General features: G+C 36.0%; 1 protein-coding gene across 1 annotated transcript in view; it reads left to right on the top strand.

Annotated features, from left to right (window-relative positions):
* Nucleotides 1-12,183, top strand: part of B3GLCT (beta 3-glucosyltransferase) — a 65,297-nt gene extending 53,114 nt beyond the window's left edge. Inside the window, exons 8-13 of the mRNA XM_088522145.1 lie at nucleotides 595-664; nucleotides 4,525-4,638; nucleotides 6,450-6,549; nucleotides 7,944-8,063; nucleotides 8,918-9,062; nucleotides 11,661-12,183. Of these exons, the coding sequence (XP_088378271.1) occupies nucleotides 595-664; nucleotides 4,525-4,638; nucleotides 6,450-6,549; nucleotides 7,944-8,063; nucleotides 8,918-9,062; nucleotides 11,661-11,828 (717 nt within the window). The 3' untranslated portion in view covers nucleotides 11,829-12,183. The remainder of the gene's footprint in view (nucleotides 1-594; nucleotides 665-4,524; nucleotides 4,639-6,449; nucleotides 6,550-7,943; nucleotides 8,064-8,917; nucleotides 9,063-11,660) is intronic.
* The last annotated feature ends 6,251 nt before the right edge of the window (nucleotides 12,184-18,434 follow it).

The raw sequence follows: 18,434 nt of genomic DNA, 5'->3' as shown, positions 1-18,434 counted from the left end.
CTAAAACTTGATGTGTCTAAAGATAAAAGATAAAATGCAATACAGATTTTAAGTGCATTTAAGTACAACCCCTATCTCTAGGAGAATACCTTTAAAGATATCACAGGTAACTGTAACTAGGGTCCAAAAAGTGACTGCTGTGTTTGCAGGAAAACAAAATTCTAGGTGCCAAAAAAGAAAATAAACATGTTTTCAGTAGAGTTGAAGCTTGCAGGTTCTGGTATGAACTGTTAGGCTTTTCTTTCCCAGTATGATACAGATTCTCATAATGACTGTTTTCATTAAGAAAATATCTTTTTTTTTTTGGGGGGGGGGGTAAATCATTCTTAGTACAACAAATTCTACTGCTCTAGTTTTCTTAATGATAGGTATTTTAGTTCAAGTTAGAATGCTACATCAATGGAAAAAGTATTTTGTTATTTCAGGAATTTGAAACGACTAGTGACACACTTTGAAGGGACAAAAAATTATTTTCTACTGTATTAGTACGCTATTCTACTTGACAAGCTATGCAATGAAAACATATTATTCTCTGTTTTATTATAGGTATGGAGCCTGCAATTACAAACTCATTTTTTTGTTCTATTCATATAGGGAGAGCCAGTGAAAAAGGAAGATGTTTTTGTTGCTGTAAAAACATGTCGGAAATTCCATGCAGACAGAAGTAAGTTACTGATTATTCAAGGTAGTAGCTCAGTACAACATAGCTTAGGAAATTAATATTTAAAAGAACAAGCTCATAAGCTATATGGCTGTATAGGTCTTGAAACTAAATGTTTGCAAAATCCACTGGGAAGAATGAAAGCTTCTGAATTCTGACAGTGTTGTTTGGATAGAACATTTTTGTTATTTGGAATTGTTCAGGAGTGCTCAAAATGCCTGAAACAAAAAGTTATGGTAGTTTGATGTTTCATTGTTAGTACTTGGGTGGCAAAAGCTATTGAAACTACATACCTGAACTAAAATTATGGCTGAAGTGTGCTTACAGTGATCTAAATTGGAGCTATTGCATTAATATGCTTCACTGTATCACCCAGCTATGTACCATTTTGTGTGCTGGCAATGACACTCTTGCAGCTGTAGAGTGAGCTGGTTCAGGAATTTGAGCAGACTAAGAGCTGTCTCCACTCCTTCCTTGTTTTTCTTTTCCCATAAAAGAAGTAGGCAGCTTAAACTGTTGTGTTGCTGTTATCTAATGTCACCGTATACATTCGGACGTGTACAGGTGATCTGTAATGCTTGTAATAAGAAATTCTGCAAAATGCATTCACAGAGAAGACTCCCTACTTCAGCTAATGTACAATAAGTGTCAGCTAAGTTGAGCTAGAACTCGTATTTACAAAACTTGGTGGGAAAAATTCCAAGTCCACTGATTTAATGGAAGATACTCTGTCTACTGGTCCATTCTAATTTACTTCTGGGCATTTGTTTAACAAGCAAATTTACAGGAAATGAGCTGCATTTTGTAAGATCTTGAATACTCAGGTAAGTAACACTGTCGCCATTATGCCTATTTTATGTATCAGCTTAAGTTAAAATGATTATCGATGGAGAGAAAAGTTGATGGAGAGAAAAAAAGGCAAATTAAGTAATGACCGATAATTATGTAGAATTTTTGGTGGCTTTTGCTATGCCTTTTGTCAGAAGACAGGATGAAGTAAGAAATTCTTTTCTTAGTTAAGCTCCTCTTTGCTAACACATTCAAAACTGCAGGTTCTATCATTTTGTGATTTTAGATTTAGGCTATTTGCCAGTTTTTTTTTTTTTCCAAATAAAATTCTATGTAATTTATTTTTCTTAATGTTGTTAGTGTACTTTATGAAGGCACATTACCAGTATTTTAATCACATAGTCATCTGGATATCTTATGAAGTAGCTTTTGACAGAGCAAAAATGACTGTCCTGTAATTGGAGTTCACTGAAGAATTTGCCTTTCTGGATCCGCGTTTATTTTCTAATCCTTAAAATTACAAACAAACAAGCAAAAAAAGGCTGCTTTTATTAAAGATTATCAGAAACTCAGAAAGGAACATAAGGCTTTAAAAAGATAATATAAACATCCGTCAAGAAACACATGTTGAAGACTGAGGAAAATTCTTGAACTTTCCTCACAGCTTCCAATGTTATGCAATAGAGGATAATCTTACTCAAGATTTTGAAAGATTAATGGATGCCAGCTTCAGAGAGCTCCTTTTACCTGGTAAGTCTTTTTCTATTGTATGCCAAAAACTACACTAGTGCAACATTAAGGCTTAGAATTTGATGTGCAAGAGCCGCTAAATTTGAGATTTACTGTAGACTTAACTCTCCTTCTCACAAGTACTTCATGATTATACAGAAAATCAAGGCTCTAGAAGGGACACAAATTATAATAAAGAATTCATAGTTGAGCTTCTGTGAGTATCTCTGGTGTATATTGAATCTTCCTTGTTATCAAAAGCAGAAATATATATTGTTAAAGACTTGCATCAACAACGTGATAAGAACTTTCAAATAATTGTTATTTTCTTTAGAAAGGATGAGTTATCTAGAAATTGCAAAATATTGTGGGATTCTGTTTACAAGAGACAATAGTTTGCATAGTGTCAAGCAAGGCAAGCAGGCGGAAAGAGACTTTAGCTTGTAGCACTGTGGTTAGACCACTTAACTGAGGTGAGACTCAGATCTTTGCTTCAGGGAACTTTTTCCTTGCATAAAAAGAAAAAGGAACTCCACTGAAGAAATGGAGAGGCTCAGTCCATAATAGCAAGTTGAACACCCTACTGAGGTCTAAGTTATAGATTGGAAGAAGGTGAAACATAGTCCTACAAGGAGCCTCTCTTCTGCTGCGGGTGAACGCTGGAAGGATTGTATGTGTGTGCGTGTGACAATTCTGTGTTGTGTCCCTAGTTTCCGAAAGGATTCTGGTTTTGTTTTTTGGCAAAACAAGCACATTTCTGAAGTAGAACATTCCCTCAAAATAATTTTCTGCCTACAAAATGTATTCTAGTTTAAATGAGAAACCTAGATGTTATTCTTTACCAAGTAATACATGATAATGCAGTGTTGTATGGTGTAATAATTGTGACAGAAGGTGGAGTTCATGTCTTGTGAAATTCCTGACTTTGGATTTCAAATATCAACCTTAATGTTGTATTAATGTATTTTTTGTACATCATTTCCTGTGAAAATCTCCAGAAAAAGAAAAAAAAAAAAAAAGCACAGTTAAAGTGACTAAAACTTTTTAATGCAGCATTTTCTAGTATGCAGTGCTGTACGAGTGGAATCAAGTTTTCCAAATACAGCAGCTGTACTCATCAGTACAGTTTGGTTCTTACTACTCTCTTTTAGCAGTTAACTTTCACTTCATTTTAGTCTTATTAAAATGACCGTGGGTCAAATGAGAATAATTGAAGGAATCCAGCAAGGGGCTAAAACGTGTGGCTTTTGTGTTCACATGGATCAGGTTTATATATAGTGACAAAAGAAAGTTGCATCAATATTTGTTCTTCTTATGCAATAGTTTGTTGATTCTGTAGAGAATGGTACAGAACTACGTACACATAAGGCATACAGATTTTGGTGATCATTCAAAGAAGATGCTGCTGCTAGGAAGACCCACTGTGTGGTGTCAGGGAACATAAAACAGTGCAACCAGAATGCAAGATGTTTCAGAGTAGTGTCTCATTTATGATTTGGCCACTTAATGTTTAACATGGAAAAAAGATAAACAGTTTTAATTGGAAAGTTCTCTTCCAAGTATCCTGCAAGTGCTCCTACCATCCTGCTTTTCTGTCTTACTCATAATTTGCTCGCCTTAGGAAATAATTATATTTGTTTGTAGCATTGTTGCTAGAATGTTTTCTATGACTGGTTATAAATGGCAAATGGCAAACTGATAAGAAAAGAATTACTGTTGTAAAGAAGTGTTTAGCAGTCCCTGCATTAAGTAGAAGCTCCACTGGGTAAAAATTGATTGCATGATATTTATAAATGTCAGTCTGTACGTGTGTTTCCAGAGATAGGTGCTTTTGAACATTAATGTGAAGATACCTATTCTTAGAATAAGTATATTGTATATGCTATGGATGTGGATGTGCTGTTCTTAAAATATGACAGTTTCAAAACTGAAAGGTTGATTGATGTCTAATAATTAGTGCTCATGCTGCATAATTAATGCTCTTAAGTATAACATAGCAAGTGTAAAACTAATGAATTCCATACTTTGGTTAGCATGCATGTAAACACCACAGTTTTCAATGTACTTTGTATGAAATTACAGTCATATGTTTTAAAGGAACTTATTGCTCTATAAAACTGTCCTGGCTGCCTGTACATAAAAATGTCAAATTGCCTCACTCTAAAAAGTGTAGGGAAGAAAGTAGAATGAAAGGTTATAACCATGATGCTGTCTTTGAAACAGCATTTTCTTTGAAGGAAATGTAATGTGTCCTTCGCCATGTGAAGAAATATGTCAGTTAACAAGGTCATAAACATTTTAATCGAGTAGTTACTTACTTTTCAATGCTGCTGATTGTTTTGCAGTACCAATTGTAAAGCAGACTTGGGAAAGAGAGGCTGCCCTTATTGAATACTACAGTGATTATGCAGAAATCTCCATTCCCACTATAGACCTAGGAGTGCCTAATACTGACAGAGGTGAGCTGCTGACTGTTGTTCTCAGTATTGCATGAATTACTGTATAAAGATGGTAAGTTTTTGGCATAAGATGTATGTTTCATGTACAGTATATAATTTAGAAATTCTGTATTTCTGTAGTACACATTCTTGCAGTTGAAACAGAAAGAATACTTTTCACACGCAAGAAGTGGATGGAGAGTGCAACTTACCAATTTGGACAGATTATTTATTTATTTATTTATTTTTAAGTAGAAACCTAAATATTTTAAGTTAAATATTAAATAAAAGCAAGGTGTGATAATACTACCCTAGGAGAGAAAAAATGTGTTATTGCTGTCTGCCCACTGTTTGCATAAGGTTTGTTAATGGTGGCAATATGTGATAGGTTTAGGACAAAAGACCTCAGGCAGTGCCAGCTGGGTACTTATCATAAACTGCTTGGCATCTGGCATTTGGATATTAGGTGCTTGTATCTGGTATGTCTTATTTAAACATAAAAGCCAAATGTTAATATTGAAATAACTTTTGTAATGACAGTGTAGTAGGTTTAAGGTAGTAACTTGCTTCATCTTTGAATAGCAGAAGAGCCATGTATAGGATGGCTTCAGACATTCTTTTTAATGTCTTTTTTGTTTTTTTCTCATATTTGAACTATTTCTCTAAGCCTGTAAAGTCTACAAGCCTATTACCTTCTGCATTAGCATTGCCCGAGCTGTGGCCTGTTAGCTTTGTCTATGCCATTAGGTGAGTTGTTCTGGTCTTTGTTTCCAGCTGCCCTTTTTTCCTCAGGGCTCATCAGAGGCACATGGGAATGGGCAAGGATTTCTGTTTGCACAGGTATCGTGTAGCACATGTGCAACCTGTAAGTGTTTTCAGGAGGTGGCAGGTCTGCTGTGTCCGCATCTATTATCTATAGAAGTTGCACTCGCTATTTACGGTCACACCATGAGGGATGGACCTTCTGCATCCACCTTAGAGCATTGCTGGGGTAACCGGTGGGGCCTGGGGGTCCTGGTGTCCCAAACTACACAAATTGTGCTGAGTCTGTTATAATACTACTTATGGCCACCTTTCATCATGAAATACATATAAAAATATTGGTTTTAATTTTGTATATCTCTATATATCAATCTGAATTATGTCCATGGTTTCACAAAGTAATGACAGCCGGGATTTCCTTTATTTCTTAAGCAAAGAGAGAGATACTGCATTCCATTTAAATGGAAGTAGCTTCACGTGTCTTGTATCATCTTTATGTTTTAATGCTTATTTAGTAGGATTTATTGAAAATGATAATTGATTTAGATAATTATCTGTTGTTTAGATGAAGAAAGAATGCAGTTGGATTTTCCTTTCCTTCGAAAATATTCTGCAGATGTCTGAATGGAGCTTTTTGTTTCTGTTATCTGACTCATTCTAATCAAGGGTGTTTTACTCTCAACTTCGTGGATAGTCTTTATGTTAAATATTAAGATCTTTCCTCTGAGGAAGTGACCAGGACCTGAGTTGTTAGTTATGAATACGGTTTATCAGGTGCTTGCCTGTAAATAATTAAGTCTATATTGATGTGATGTATCATGAAATCCTATCGGTGGGTAGGTGGGTTGGTGTGTTTAAGCAGTACTTCAGTATCACTTTACATTCATGGATGTTGGAGTAATTTGCAAAAGATATTTCTGTTTTCGTCTTCCCTTTTTACAGTTTTGGGAAGTATGAGAAAGTTTCTCCCAAATGTCCCACAACTTCACAAAAAAGCTGGAAATGCCGCTTGCGGCCCAGGTCTCCTTAATTCAAATAACGTCTATTTTTTCTTACTCCTCTTCATTTAGGTCACTGTGGAAAAACTTTTGCCATTTTGGAAAGGTTTTTGAATCAGAGTTCTTCCAGAGTTCCTTGGTTAGTCATTGTGGATGATGACACATTGATAAGGTATAAATTGCAGTATTTCATTGTTCATCCTGACAGGACTTTTAGAAATTTTCAATTCTTATTCTATATTTAAGACATAAATCTTTTTTAGTAGTTATTCAGATTTATATTCTTTAAAGAAAAATAAAAAGTCATTTTTTCAGAATTCCTTGACTGATTGTAACTTGATAAAAACTATGCAAATAGTGTTACTATGTAATCACGTAGCTGAAATACGTGAAGGTCTTGTGTTTGTTTGATGGAGCATATATGAGCTGATTATTGTTAGTCATTCGTTAATACACTTTATAAGATGTATTCCTCACATAAAATAGTCAAAAAAAAAAGGTTGATTCTCAGAGCCACCTGGAACTGTGTCCAGGGACTTGCCTTTGTCAGAAAATGAGATCACTTTCAGATGAGAAGTAACTTTTTTATGACGAGAAGCTTGGAGTTCTCGATCTCTCTCCAGAGTAGATTGCATATATGTTTGTCATTGCTTTCAAGAAATGAACAAGTTGAGAATTTGAACCATACCGGAGAAACAAAACATTCAAATATTCAGCTTTAATTAAGTTGCTTGAAGTGAACCCTTTAAGAAGGGTGTAATATTTCAGGAAATCTGGGAAGTAGCATTCATCACCAAAGAAAAAATGCCTAGTTATGTTAAGTTTAGCAAGAACATGCATCAACATACAATTCCCTCTCAGGCAAGAGAGTTCATAGAACTTAGAGCAAATTAAAAAGCATGAATCAAAACTGTTAAGATTAAAATAAAGTTGGATTAGGTACATTTATTGTGTGAGAAAATTGGATCAGTGAGAACTGAAAGATGGTGGCCGTGTGACAAAGCTGGCATTTAGTAAGATAAATGAATGTGTGTTCTGTGACACAGCAGTAGGAGAGAGAAAGAAGGCAGAGTAATCAGTGAGCAGGATCGCATATTCATGAACAAGAGAGATTGATCAAGATAATATTTTTGATTTATGATAGAATAATTTAGAGGAGCCTATAACTAAAGATAAAGAATGATTCTTAGAATTAAATCAACCCTTTAGTTTCTTTTGGTTTCTGAGAAGAAAAGATCATTTGCAAAGTTCTTTTTTTTTTTTTTTTTAAATAATTGCATGCTTTCTTTGAGGTGAAATTCTGTTTTGCTGAGAAACTTGTCTGCCTCTCTTGAGAAATAATTACAAGCTATTTGATTCACCATTCGACCAAATCTAAAAATCATTTATCATAGTAAAATTATGATAATTTCATTTTTTGTAGAATTTCTGAATTTTCCCTGTTATTTTTGTGCTGTGTACTATAATGCCATTTAGACTAGTAATCTAAGGATATTAAATCTGTTTCAAAGGAAATGCCTGCATGAACTAATATCTTTTTTAATTTGATAAACTTTCATATTATAGCATCTCCAGACTCCGAAAGCTGCTCAGCTGCTATGACCCAAATGAACCAGTATTTCTTGGAGAGCGTTATGGTTATGGCTTGGGAACAGGAGGATATAGTTATATCACTGGAGGAGGAGGGTAAGTTAATTTAACTCCTACAGAAATCTGTATACGTCACTGGCTGTTTTGATGCAAGTGTTTTAAATTAATGTTTTGAACAAATCTGATGAAACAGAAATAGTGTTGTTTTCTAATATGATTAAAACACAGTGATGGTAAAAAAAAAAAAAAAAAAAACCCACAAGTGTAAGAAGTTATGCGGCCCAATGGGAACAGATTTGCAGAGTGAAGCAGTGGCTAGTGAGATCCCCCATTCCAAGTGCCAGGGCTCTTTTGCTCGGCCAACCCTGTTGCCTGAGAGCCGGTTTTCAGTAGCAAGGGCACCACGTGCCCTCCTGTAGCTCACACGTCACACAGCCACGTTGCACCTGATGGACTTCATTTTGTGAAGCAGAGCGTCATCAGTGGAGACAACCGGCATATTTACTTAAAGAATACTCTGCATTTTTATGTATGGAGGGAGCTCTGTGTAACACATGCAATAAGGAATGACATTTAGGCTTAGATTTCTTTCCTTTTCATTTAATTGCTACATGATAACCAACCAGGCAATATATTTGAGTAAGATAAAGAGAAATCTCCCTTTGAAAGTCCTGGCCAGATATAGGAACAGTGAGCAGCTCTAAAAATGGTCACCTATGTAATTGCTTGAATAACAGCACAACTAATTGTTATTACCTGCAGCACTTAGCTTTCAGAAATGCATCAAAAAGTGGTGGTTAAATTGTGAAATGTCAATTATGTTGCACCAGGGGTTGTATTTCATCTTGCAATTTGTATCACTTAGCAATATTCCGTCAAGATGTGACTAGAGATTTTTGGCTGCTGTGTTATTTGTTGTCTTACACTCTTCATTTGCTTCTATTTTTCAGCATGGTCTTTAGCAGAATAGCTGTCCAGAAACTTCTTGCTAGTAAATGCCGGTGTTACAGCATGGATGCTCCTGATGATATGGTCCTTGGGATGTGCTTCAGTGGCTTAGGAATCCCTATAACACATAGTCCACTCTTTCATCAGGTCAGAGAATTATTTTTAATACTATTTAAAATATAGTTCATTCTCTTAAGTATACAGTTAATACCAGAGTTGATATGAAGTAGACTAATGAATTAGTATTCTATAAAGTAGACTTATGCCTAACAATTGTAACCAAGATACTGCTGCTCTACCTTATACCTTTCCAGGGATAGTTTGATCAAGCAAATAAATATATTTTCAAAGCGTGGATTATTACAAAGCTTTAATAGATTTATATCCCAGCTCCCCTGTGACTACATATTACAAAAACCACAGTCACATTGGCACTTCAGATATTAGATATAATTGGGAGCCACTTCTTTAAATACTTATGATATGGCCTCTAAGGGGCCATTCAGAAGGGGCTACATAACAATCTTTTTTTCCTTCAGATAATGGAGTATTGACTGTGACTTATTTAATCTATCATCTATGCTTATCCAACTTTTGTATCAATTTATTTTTTTCTATTCTAATAAATTTTCTATTTTTTTCTATTCTATTTCTATTTTCTCCTATTCTGAATATTACTAAAGACACTTAATATAAATTCAGTATTTCTAGCATTGTTACTTTCGTGCTGGATTTTGAAGAATGATATAAATAGCTCTTCATAAATTGGCCAGGACATAGGGCAAGGAATAAAGAGGTCATAAATCACAATTTTTCCAAATGCAAAATTACACTTGAATTGTAATTCTTTTCTGTTGCTTACAATAAATTCTGAATTAACATATTTGCAACAAAATTTGCAACAAAAGTCAAGGATGGAAAGAAACTACTGAGGAAAAATTTCAGTATACTTATTCCATTATGCAATTAAGATTTTTAAAATGAGAAAAAAAAATCAAAAGTAGTTTTGTCAACTCAAAAATTATTTTTGAAAAGACTATGATGTCTATGATGTACAATATGATGCCTGGAAGTTGATGAAGCAAAATTCTACTAAGTAATTACTATGAAAGAGAGGCAAAGAATATTTTCATCCTTAGAGTGTCCATGATATGGTATAACTCGTGCTCTTTCTTACTGTTTTCAAGTTTGTTACATATTAATGTGGACATACATATTGTAGCCAGTTCCAGGGGCTTTTTAAATGATGAGGCTCTTAGAATAGCTTGAAAAGAACAGCTCTTGGCCTAGGCCCAATAGCTTTCTGGATTGTGGTCTTAAAATATATGTTCTGGGCAAGAGTGTATTTATAAAACACCAAATGAAAACTGGAGCACACACACCAAATAAAAAAAAAAAGTGTGTGTGTTTGTGTATAAATATATATATTACCTATATCACAAAATGTAAGAAAGGAAGAGAAAGTAGAAAAATAAATTGGAAGAATGTATACATTTGGGACAGTCACTGATAAAGCAATATTATTCTTAAAGAGCAATGTAATAAACATAATATTTGTTGTAGCAGATTTGAGTCCCTGCAAATTACCAGAGCACCTAAACTTTGTGTATTATGTCTGTAATTGGCTGATTGCTTTTTCAAACTGGAAAAACTCTTGCTCTCAGAAACATAAAAGCTATTCCTATCCAAAGCAAATTGCAGGAAATTCTTAAGATCGTGGGAAGCAAGATGTTGTTCAAAGATAGCTTTTCCAAAAGCCTTAGAGGAGACAGGCTCCCTTGATGCCTGCAAAGGAATTTTGATAGGTAAGCACACTTGTGGCTTAAATATCAAAGAATCTCCCTACTCCCACCTCCTCCACAGATTTCTTAATGTCAAACTGCATTGCCTGATTTTCTGACTGAAATTGCATAGAGCAGCAGCAGAAATGCAGCATGTGGCAACCACAAGCAGCAACAAGAGGATGATATTAAATCAGTCACAAGCTTAGGTGTCAAATCAGTGATTCAGTATCCTCACCTCCTTGTTTTCCTACTATTTTACATCAGGAAAGAATGAATATATCTTTTATTAAATTGTTTTTTAAATGCTGGTATTAAGTGCTTTCTGAATAAGATTGTACATGTCTGTTTTGCTTTTCATTAAAATTCTTTTTTCAATGGTAAAATCTGATTATTTAACCAGGACCTGCTACAGATGGAACTTTTGTTTTAAATAACAATGTACTTGCTTCATATTAAATTGTCAAAGGGAACATGAAATATGCATCATGTGGGCTTGTTGCAATTCAGCCTCTTGATATAACCTGAAAAAGACCAGTGCGTTTTTGGCAGTAGACTGGCTTTGGTAATCTTTTCCTATCACAAAACTTCTTATTTGATTTGATATTGGCAGCATTGGCGTCTCTCGGTAAGAGGAAGGACAGAGAGTATTGCTGGAAAGTATTTCTCATCATTGAATCCAGACTTTGCATTTAAAGAAATGGGGTGTAAGCTACGCTGCTGCTCATCCCTTGCTTTTTCAGCTGGTGTCTGTTTATTCCTGAGCAGCCAGGCATACCTGGTGTTAATATGTGTGGTGACTTCAACCCAAGTTGCCACTGTTTAGGTTTTGTGGAGTATGTCAGTGCTCCATTGCTTTATGATGATACTGAATTGAATGATAGTGAATGGTGATACTTTCTTGTTCTAAAAACAGCTCTGAGTTACTGAGTAGCTGCGTTTTTGTTTCATCCTTCTCTCTTAGGCACGGCCAATGGACTATCCAAAAGACTACCTTTCTCACCAAATTCCAGTATCGTTCCACAAACATTGGAATATTGATCCAGTGAAGGTATATTTCACATGGCTGGCACCAAACACAGAAGATTCATTTTATGGAAAGAAAGCTGGATATAACAGGGAAGATTTATAAGCAGAAGAATAATTTAAATTTCAGTTAATGTACTGAAAATGAGAGACAGTCAGTAACTGTGATTTTTTTGTTGATCTTCTATATTGTTCATCTGTTCATGACATAGAAGATAATATTTTGTTTCCGTTTGTTACAACACTTCAGAGCAATAGAAGAAGGCACCTCACTGATTTTTCTATTTCTTTTTTTAAGCTTAGTTTCTTTTGTAATATCTCATACAGCATTATCTACGTTTTGGACTTTGTCAGACATCAACTTACATTTTCTTCCTTATTGTCTCATGAGCAGAAATTCTTTATTGCCTAATATTGAACATTCATAGGCCTCACTGACTTCAGAAAACAGTTCTCTAAACTCTTCTGGAGCAGGTCCTTGGTAATTCAGAGATGTGACTTTATTTCTATGACCAGGAGCTATACTGAGTGAGGACTGTGCCCTTTGAATACTCATTTCAAACAGGAATATTGTGGTTTCATGGGATAGGTGGACAAGCCGTGCACCGCTGTTGTACCTTGAAGATGACTAGCATTTGTGATGAAAGTGACATTCAGAATGTCAAAAGGTAAAAAAAATGGGATTTTTTAAGTGTCCATGAGAGGTCCCTGTGTCTCCTTTAGAAATGTATGTCACTGGGTATCTATATGGTGAGTACAAATGTGTTTGTTAAGGACTTCTGAAAAACACTTCGGTATTTCTGTGTGCATTTCCATAGTATATGGATGCCAGCTTTAAAAAAATTGCAATATTCCTAATTTATATCAGCAAGTAATTTGATGCATACAACATGTAAAGAGGGATTTGTATTTAAAATATTCTTGATTTTTTTCTTTGTGTAATTCAGTCTTGTAAAATTGTACAAAGTCTGTCTTTAGTATGTTTTAAACTAATTTTTATACTGTAGAACTGTCCCCTTTAAGACAACAGAATATGGCACTTGTATGCTCTTACCTAACTTCCCTTGCTGCACTGTAACCAAATACAGGGTCTGAAAGCCCTACTGCTGAAGTCACTTGTGCTTTGTGTTGCACTATCAGTAGGTTGCAATTTGGATTCCATTCCAGCGTAATGCAGCACTTGCTTTGGATTTAAAGCCCTGAAACCACTGATTCTTGTTTCAGTAATTACTGAAGTTATCTGAACACTTGCTTGTGAATGGGGCTTGTGGAAGCACATATTTATAATAGATTCAAATACTGATTACATAGGAGTAGCCCACATTGTGGTTTTTTTATTCTTTCTTCCTCAAATCAGTGCCTTAAACAGTAGACATTTTGCTGATACCAGGACTATGTTCTCTGGTACTGTGGATGTATCATTAACTCTTTACTGTTTAGAACTGAGAGAGCCAAAAGCCGAATAAAAGCCTCCTTGTTTAACCTGGTGTGCCTTCTTCCTCTTTGCAAGCAACTTGCACCGAGCTATTTAAGCACCCTTATCATAATTTTGTCAGCTGAATAATATTCTAAGTTCAGTGCTGCTAAAAGCTAGTTTAAGCATTTTATTTCTTTCAAAACCTCGTCCTAACACACTTCCCTAGGTGAGATAATTTTTTTAGTATCTAGTTATGTGCAAGTGAAAAATGTTTTCCTAGTGAGCTCCTCACATATAATTGGGAATCCTGATGCTCTCACACAAAACAATCCAAATAAATATGTATATGTGTATTAAATATCAAGTTCTCCGGAGGTCTTCTAATGTAGTCACATCACTTCCAACTTGAGTAGGGGCGATATTTGACATCTCTTTGGGTACATCAGGCAAAGCTGGTTGGTTTGGGATCCATGCTGTGTTGCCCTTCGCTGCTTCCTCTTTTTTTAGAGCTTGGAAGCCACTGATTCAGTCTTATTTTGCTTACTTGCTTCTTCAGAGTTTTTCTTTTGACACAACAAATACAGTAGGTGTTTAAAGACCATCCTTTCTCTCCAGCAACAGCATTGCAAAAGAGTATGACAAAAATGACCTTTTATTCCACGGACAAAAGTGCAAAACAAGACTTCAATATCACAGTGAAGTTTTGAAAACAAGATGCGAAGCCTTCAGTGCTACCGTTACTTTTAGAATGCAGAGCAGAGCGTTACTCTGTTCTCCAAGGTGAACAGAGCAGTATAAATGGTTCTGTGGTGAACATGAGCAGTATAAATGTCTCCAATAAAAGTCAAGGGGAGCTTAAACAGAGTATTTCAAAGCAAGGAAAGAGAAAGGCATTCCACAAGTCATCTTCGTAACAGACTAAAATGGGGCGGCTCAGGGCCCTGTTTTCCAGAAAGTTCCACAGCTGTTACATTAAAAAGAAGTCATTGCGGGGAGTCAAATGTGGTGATAACATGGAAAATTAGCATGTGTTACAATATTTCTATGATGGATTTTTCTGGATAATTCCATTGATTGTTTAATGTACTTCAAATTTGCAACAAATACTGATGCCTTCACTATAGCCAGGCATGTAAATGACGAGTAACAGGGTGCCTGAGCCTCAGGATGGAGCGAGTGCAGGCGAGAATAACAATGGCCACGAGCCTTCAGCAGAGGCAGGGAAGAAAAACTGGATTTGAGTATGGAGAGCCCCAAAGAACTGACCCTCGTTCCAACTGCCGTAGGAAAGGCCAGACGCGTGAGGCAGCCTCCATCGGAGCGGCGTTTCATGCAGGACAGCTCTGCTCTGACACCAGTTCTGCTGCTCGGCTGCAGGGAGGAATCTAAATGACTGTTTTCCATTTCTTATTACTCTTGTATTAGGACTTGCCTTATAATGGTTGGAATGAGAATATGTTGTAGCTAGAGGCCCAGGACTACATTCCATTAGATGCCCCAAGAGTGAGAGCAACACCAGGTAAGGACTACCTTAATGGGCTACTGCAAAGTGCCCCCAAGTAATGCTGCATCATTAATAACAAAACTAAAAAAAAAAAAAAGTTTTTAAAGGCACAGAAAAGTTAGCTTTTTGTGACACCGTAAAAGGCTACTGTTTGCAGCACCCTATGCTAATAAATACATTCTGGGTCGTTTTAATAGAACTGCTTCTTCATATAAATGTTAAATAACTGAAAGAAATTTAGAGTAATGAACAAAATGTGCCTTGATGACCCGTGACATGTCACAGATTTGCTGAGGAAACTAACAGCACTTGCACCTCTGCTGCTGCCAGCACCTAGTGCAGGCCTAGCTCTCAGGTCACACCACAAGGCTGCTGCAACCTTCCCAGCACACACGTACCTTGTTCTCCTCACCAGTCACAGTGATGATGATACCATTAAGAACATACTTCATTCATTAAATAAAATAGATGCAATATTAGTTTGTAGGTAGCTAATTTTTCTATTTAAACTTGTTTTGTGTTGTGTAGAGTACATACAGAGACCAGCTTTATTTATACAGTGATAAACAGCGTGTAAGTAGCTACTTGATGGTTAAGTTTGTGTCTACTGAAAAAATAAATGTTCCCACTTTTCAAATCTCAGACTGTGGTTTAAAAGAAGACCTATGGCCCTAGAAACCCATGAGACTAGAGCAGGGAGGCAAAAGTGAGCTTTGTTTTTGCATCTAACGCTTATATTCAGTTCCTTAACTCTCACTACTTCATCTGCGTCTCTGTTAGAGTCAGGAGGCCAAAGAGATCTCTTCAGATTTACTACGACCTACATCTACATGTCAAGAATGGAACAGCTTTGGTGGAGTGGCTGTAGTCTAGTTACTCCTGAACACTAGGGAAAAGATACCTTAGAAATAATATCTTTAAAGAGGGAGCAGTAAGTAGACAGAACACAATTGTGTTCAGAGGCCAAAAGCATTCAGCATCAACAGAGGAAGGAATTCTCTGGAAGGCCTGTTATAGAGAGGAGTGATAGGAGATTACATCCCTTGCATATCATGAAACATTCTCTATGGACTATATGTAGGCATGCTGGTTTTGTAGGATAAACAAAATAAGTGTTAGACTATTTCTGGGAGAAGGAGATTAAAATGAGTGCTAATATATGTGAAGGCTTAAGAGCCTAACTTTCACACAGACCAGTTAAAGAAAGTAAAAAGCTCTAAGTTATTAACTTGAATCATAAACATATTAAAAATATGGAATATAAACAAAAATCAATAAATTTTTTTTCTACATGGAAATTATCTTCAATTAATTAGAGTCTGTTGCATTTTGATGTATTTTTATCAAATAGCTGCAGCTTTGCAGGAACATCTGTTGCTCATTGCTGCCCAGGGACAAAGGGTCCTTTTTGCTCTTCATGTGAAGCAGTAACGGAGTGATCTGGTAATTGCTGTTGTGTATTTGTATAGTGATATCAAATCACCAATTACAGTCTCTTTAAGTAAAGCACCAGCATGGAAGGTTTCTGTAGGCACCCATCTGTGAGGCTAAAGTTAAGGTTTCTTTTACCCCAAATAGTCACTAAGGACAGGACATTTATTTTCATTCCTGTCTTTATTCTGAGTTGAACATTTTTACCTTCTAGGAAGACTCCCTGAAAAATCCCTATGCTACAGGATAGAGAGTGGGACTTTTCCAGTGTCTTCTACTGATGGTGTTTGAGTTTCTACCAGTGGCTACCAAAGCTTTTCACTTAGAAGTAAATAGTAAATACTTAATAGTAAATATAAAAGACAGAGAAAGCTGCAGCCTATTGCAGTGAAAGGATGCTGTAGTAAGAAGTCATGCTATGACTGAAGTTCTCAGCCATTCTTGCCAATTACTCATGGTTTTTTTCTTGCCAAGCAATTGAGGACCATGATCCAGGAGTAAGGGGAAGGGCCATATAAGTTTGGAAGATGTGTTGGACGGTTCATTGGACTGTAGTTTTGACAGATAAAGGACTAAGCAGTCTGTCCACACTAAAGTGCACCCTTTAGGAAGGATCTTTCCTTGCAGCAGGAACTCAAGTGCTAGACCTAATTCTACTGGGCCAGGCAGGCACTGCACAACCACACGGAAATGTTCTATCTGGTACCTGCTCTGCAAAGCCCGCAAGAACAGCAAGAGGTGCAGGACCAGCCCGGGGCCTCGAAGAGCTCATGCTGCTCTTGCTTCAGTTTTCTGTTCCCTGGTTAATTATGTAACAAAAAGTTAGTAAGGAATATTATAAGAAGTCAACTTTGGGAATAACTCATGCCAGGACAAGCTCAATTATAGCTCAGGAGGAACCAACAGCTTTGCTTATTGAATATAGTCAGTCACAAGTGCTGACAGCTAATGCTGGTCATTCACAGGTCACTTTCATTTCAAATTATTTCTTTAGACTAATAATTTCACACATATTTTCCACACATCATAATACATAATAACGTAATAATTTCACATATATGTTCTCAACCTCATGTGTGGAAACAAGAATTGTTATGTTCATTGTGGATGTTTCTTTTAGGGATCCCTTTGCAGAGTTGCCTGCTTTTTTTCCTGGAATCACCAGAGTGAATCAAGAACTCTCCTGCAACCAACGTGGTGTCACCTCTGCCTCCTTCTGCCCAGCCATGTAGCTCCACCAAGAAATTCTCAGTCTCTCTCTTGTCTTGGTAAGCCAAGTTGATGATTTATTTTTACTCTTTCCATTATGGTTTATCTATGCTGGAATTTTCTTGTTGGTGGATTGTGTGTTTAAAAAAAAAATTGTATTTTACAAATGTTAGTGCTAGAATAACTTAATACTTAATAAAGTGAAATACATTTTTAATTTGTGAAATATGGATAGTCATCCCATAATTACCAAATTAATATCTTCTTGTTTGGGATTCTGTTGGGGTCATTTTGAAAGTCTGAAAAAGCTTAAAAATCCTAATGGAATAAAACATGATTTTGCTTTACAGGAGCTGGCTTGTCTTCATCATAGTTTGCCACTCGTTCAATGAAGTCTTATAATTAGCATTTTAACAAATACAAAAGTTGTAATTGTCCTGCCACTCTCCAAAAATCGATAAAATATTTTATGTCCTTCCAGCATCCTCATAGTGCCTGGTTATTATGAGAGTTTTCATGTTTTTTGTTAGCAGTACAGCCCCTTCACTCTTAAAATCTTTTGGGTTTCTTGAAAGAATATCCGGTAAAATCAGGTGGGCTACAATGGACAGGTTAATGTAGTTCCCAGCTTTATGGGCAAACATAACCAAAGCGCAGCTCTTCTTGGAAAGCACTGTTCAAACACCAAAACATTCCATACATTGGAGGAAAAAAAAAGTAAGAATTTATAGCAGAATATTCAAACAGAGGGATTGAGTAGATCCAAATGAGAGAGAAATGTGGTCTGTCTCATTGCCTGCATCACGTATGAATGGATGTTGAACAGAAACATTAAATGCAATGAAATGAGTCAGATTCTTATAGCCCCTTGTCTTGTGATTGTCAACATTCATTTAAAGCAAAAAATATATTATTCTCTAATAAAACATAAAATGTACAGAGCTCATTTGTTGTTTTTAAAAATGGAGAGAAAGAATATAAGAATCAGGGGATTTATGGATCAGCTTTTGTTCAATGAAAGACTAAATAGGCTAGAACCATCCATTTGAAAGACATGAATGGGGCTGGGAGTCTCTAATTATGAATCATACAGAAGAGATGAATAGGGAGTGATTATTTGTTCTGTCATAACTCAAGTACTAGCACATACA

This window comes from Tinamus guttatus, unplaced genomic scaffold (genome assembly GCF_059628265.1).
Source record: "Tinamus guttatus ecotype Peru unplaced genomic scaffold, ASM5962826v1 Tinamus_guttatus_pri_ptg000150l, whole genome shotgun sequence".
Classification (NCBI taxonomy): Eukaryota; Metazoa; Chordata; class Aves; order Tinamiformes; family Tinamidae; genus Tinamus; species Tinamus guttatus.
This window is presented reverse-complemented; position numbering and strand designations above follow the sequence as displayed.